Below are 3740 nucleotides of genomic sequence, written 5' to 3'. Positions count from 1 at the left end.
TGTTATAATTACAAGAATTAAAGACATATTTAGTCTCCACCACAAAGTTTTTTTTATAACAATCACTTTTGTATTGAATTTCATGCCCAACTCAAACCTTACTTTATCACCATTTTTAGGTTGGTTAAATTTAGAAAATTACATCAACTTCACATCCTAGTGGAGTATCCAAATCATCATAATTCACATCACTTTCTTCTAAATCACTTGCAAAACTAGGCCCTAGATTTCTTCTTTGGCTTGCATGTCTTTCATATGAATTTTCATTTCTTACAACATTAACAAATATCGCAATTGGTATTTTAGAAATCCATTCCCAATCCTCACTAGGAATTCACTCGTATGATCATCTAAATTAGCAACATAGTCATCATCTTTTTCACTAACATAATCCTCACCAGCTCCCTGTTCATAATCCCCATCTTCTTCACTCAGATAATCCTCACCTGCTTATTGTCCAACTTTGGCATGGACTAGTTTAGATTCTGCTTGAACTGGTTCATGTTGTTTAGCTTCAGTTTGACCTACTCCAGCTTGAATTGGTTCAGTTTTAACTTGTTCAACTACACCTTTGACTTTTTGAACTTCAACTGGCTCTTGGATTGGACTTTAATCACTAATAATGGGATTGATTGTCTATAGAATATTCCACAAAGACTTCAATTACATTGAACCCTTTGACATCTTCAACAAATTTTACTACATCATTATCATCATTGAGAGGTCTAAGCCAACAAGTAAATGAGTACTTGGAACGTTGGTACCACAAACATTTAATATTAATATTTCCCAAACTTTTGACCAATTCAATCATTTGCATGTGGAACTTTAAGTTTATATCCCAAGACCAATTCATCTTGTCCACTTGAACATCAACATACATGTTCACTGGGTGATTTATAAAACTACCCGTGATTAATTCTTAATCTAACTCTATGGACTTCAGTTGGCCTATACAAAACAGACATTGAATACACAACAATTCATTCACACTATAATACAACAAACTATATATGGACCACAAAATAATACAACACAACATGTAGGTCACGTTACTGAAAAGGCATAGCTACAAAATTAAAAATAGAGTTTAATAATGTTAAGATTGAAAATACATAAATTTTTAATACAAAGTTTAATATTGTTGACAATAAAGGAAAATGAAAAAGATTTTTTTTTAATAGAATACTGCTAACACATAAATAGAGACATATTGATCTTAATGTTTAAATATAGCCAAAAACAAACACATAAACTCTAAAATCACATACCTAGTAGAAAACTTTGTATCTTCTTTCATATGTGAAGATAGAGAGAACGCTAAATCACCTCCACGTTTACTCGCCATTGGAAACAAGAAATCAAAAACAAAAAATTGAACGAGAAACGATATAGAAGAGCACGAAGATTGAGAAATTGAATGAAGAGGATAATAAACAAGATGAATCGTGAAAATGAGAAAAACAAGATGCGGTGGAATTAGGATTAGGGTTCGGTTCACATTTGACTTCTCAAGGGTTTATGTTTCTAAACTCATGTTCTTGAGTTCTCAAGGAATTATCGATTTGAATGTATCTTTTTTTTTATATATAATTAAATGATGTAATAAAATAAGAAACGTGTTTTACAAATTTAGAATAATAATAAAATATAATTAATGCACATGGAATCTTCTACATCATCTGGTTTTTTGACACACCATTAAAAAACTGATATTTCATTAAGTTTTAAGTCAAAATTCTATTTAAAGGACCAAATTTTGAGGGTAAATAAAATAGAGGGACTATTTTCATAATTCACCTAAAATAGAGACAAAAAATACAATTAAGTCTAAAATAAATTTACACACATACTATGTGACATGATAAATAAATATAACACATGAAATATTTTTTGATGTGCATATATACATTACTTAGGTAAATTGTTTGGGAGGGGTTTGATCTCCATCCTCATTCCTACACCGCCTTCGAGGGATTTTCTCTTCCTTTTCTGCCTATGGAGCCATGAATGGGGCAATCCTCTGTAAATATCTCTACTTACGGATGCAAATTGACACCCCTGATCCTTCCTACTATTCTTTTAGTAATATCGGTCAATGTTAAATTGTAAGTTTATAGCGAATAATTTATGGCGTATACAAATTATTTGATCATAAAAAAATTGTTCGATAGCCTTTTCTCTCACAAATTTATAGTATTTTTTCACGAACATATATATTTATTTAATATGTCACTTAAAGTAGTATTTGAGCTTATGCTATCTTTTTTATTTCATTTTTTATTAATATAATTTAAACTTTTTAAATATTAATAAAAAAATGTATACCAAAAAGAATATTAATAAAAAAATTAACTTAAATGCACTTTTAATTCTTATATTTTAACCGAATACAATTTTAGTCCTCTTATTCATGAACCTAGAAATCTACTCCCCAATTTTATAAATTTGAGTATTTTTTCCACTATGTTTTTTTACTTAATTGTGTTGAGTTGTCATATTTATTAATGTCATAGAAATACATTTGATGATGTTGTAATATTTATTTTATTATATTAACGCGTATGAGTGTTGATATCTGATAAGGCTTAGTCAAATAAGTGTCCTGGTTTTTAGCATTGTTTGTTAGATGATTTAGTCAAGTTTGTAGTCAAGTTTGTTTCCTTAATTATAGCTAGAACGTGGGTTGTAGCTTGTTATAATTTTTCTCTATTTATTTGCTGCACTTTCACAAGGAATAAACAAGTCATGTCCCATAACTGTTATTTGCATCTAACAATCTGGTATTAAAGTAATGGCTTGAGAGATGGGTTCAAAGGCAAACTTTGCAACAACCTTCATTCTGAAGTTCGACGACGACTACGACCATTGGAGCATGGTCATGGAGAATCACCCTCAATCCAAGGAGTATTGGGTTGCTGTCGAATCAGGCTACACAGAGCCGAAGAATATGGATGGGACGACGACAACGCAAATAAAGAACCTGAAGGAGATGAAGCTGAAGGATTTGAAGGCTAAGAATTACTTGTTTCATTCGCTTGACAAGTCAACTCTAAAGATGATTATGCATAAGGAGACGTCTAAACAACTATGGGATTCCATGAAGTTTAAGTACCAAGGCAATGCTCGAGTGAAAAGAGCTCAATTCAATCGTCTACGCCGGGGATCTGAGCTCTTAACAATGAAGCAAGGTGAATCAATCACTGATTACTTTGGTCGAGTAATGACAATTGCAAACGACATGAGGAATTATGAGGAAGATATGAATGATGTCAAGATCGTTGAGAAGATTTTGAGAACCCTCACTGATAAGTGGAACCATATTGTTTGTTCCATTAAGGAAGCTAATGACATAGATCAGCTATTTGTGGATGCCTTGCAAAGTTATTTGCTCGTTCATGAGCAAAGGTTCAAAGCAAGTGGAGAAGATGAACATGCTTTGAAGGTAACTCACGAAGAGAGCTATAGTAAAAGAGGACAAGGAAGAGCTGCTTTCTGAGGAGGTCGGGGACAAGGCAGAGGCATGGGTAGCCAACCATGGAGTAAGGAAACAGTTGAGTATTACAAGTGTCATAAGTTTGGACATTTCCAGTACGAGTGCCAAACAAATTATGCAGATTTGGAGGAATCAGAAGAAATGGTACTAATGGTGTATGTTGACACGCTTAGAGGCGATCGAGATATCGCGTGGTATATTGACTCTGGGTGAAACAATCACATGTGTGGTGATTCATCACTCT

General features: G+C 32.6%; 1 protein-coding gene across 1 annotated transcript; it reads left to right on the top strand.

The window, feature by feature from the left end:
- The first annotated feature begins 2806 nt into the window (after window positions 1-2806).
- On the top strand, window positions 2807-3499 carry LOC101514227 (uncharacterized). The gene has a single exon (XM_004492975.1). It carries the CDS (start codon window positions 2807-2809, stop codon window positions 3497-3499), a length of 693 nt encoding a protein of 230 aa, XP_004493032.1.
- The last annotated feature ends 241 nt before the right edge of the window (window positions 3500-3740 follow it).

This window comes from Cicer arietinum, chromosome 3 (genome assembly GCF_000331145.2).
Source record: "Cicer arietinum cultivar CDC Frontier isolate Library 1 chromosome 3, Cicar.CDCFrontier_v2.0, whole genome shotgun sequence".
NCBI lineage: Eukaryota > Viridiplantae > Streptophyta > Magnoliopsida > Fabales > Fabaceae > Cicer > Cicer arietinum.
This window is presented reverse-complemented; position numbering and strand designations above follow the sequence as displayed.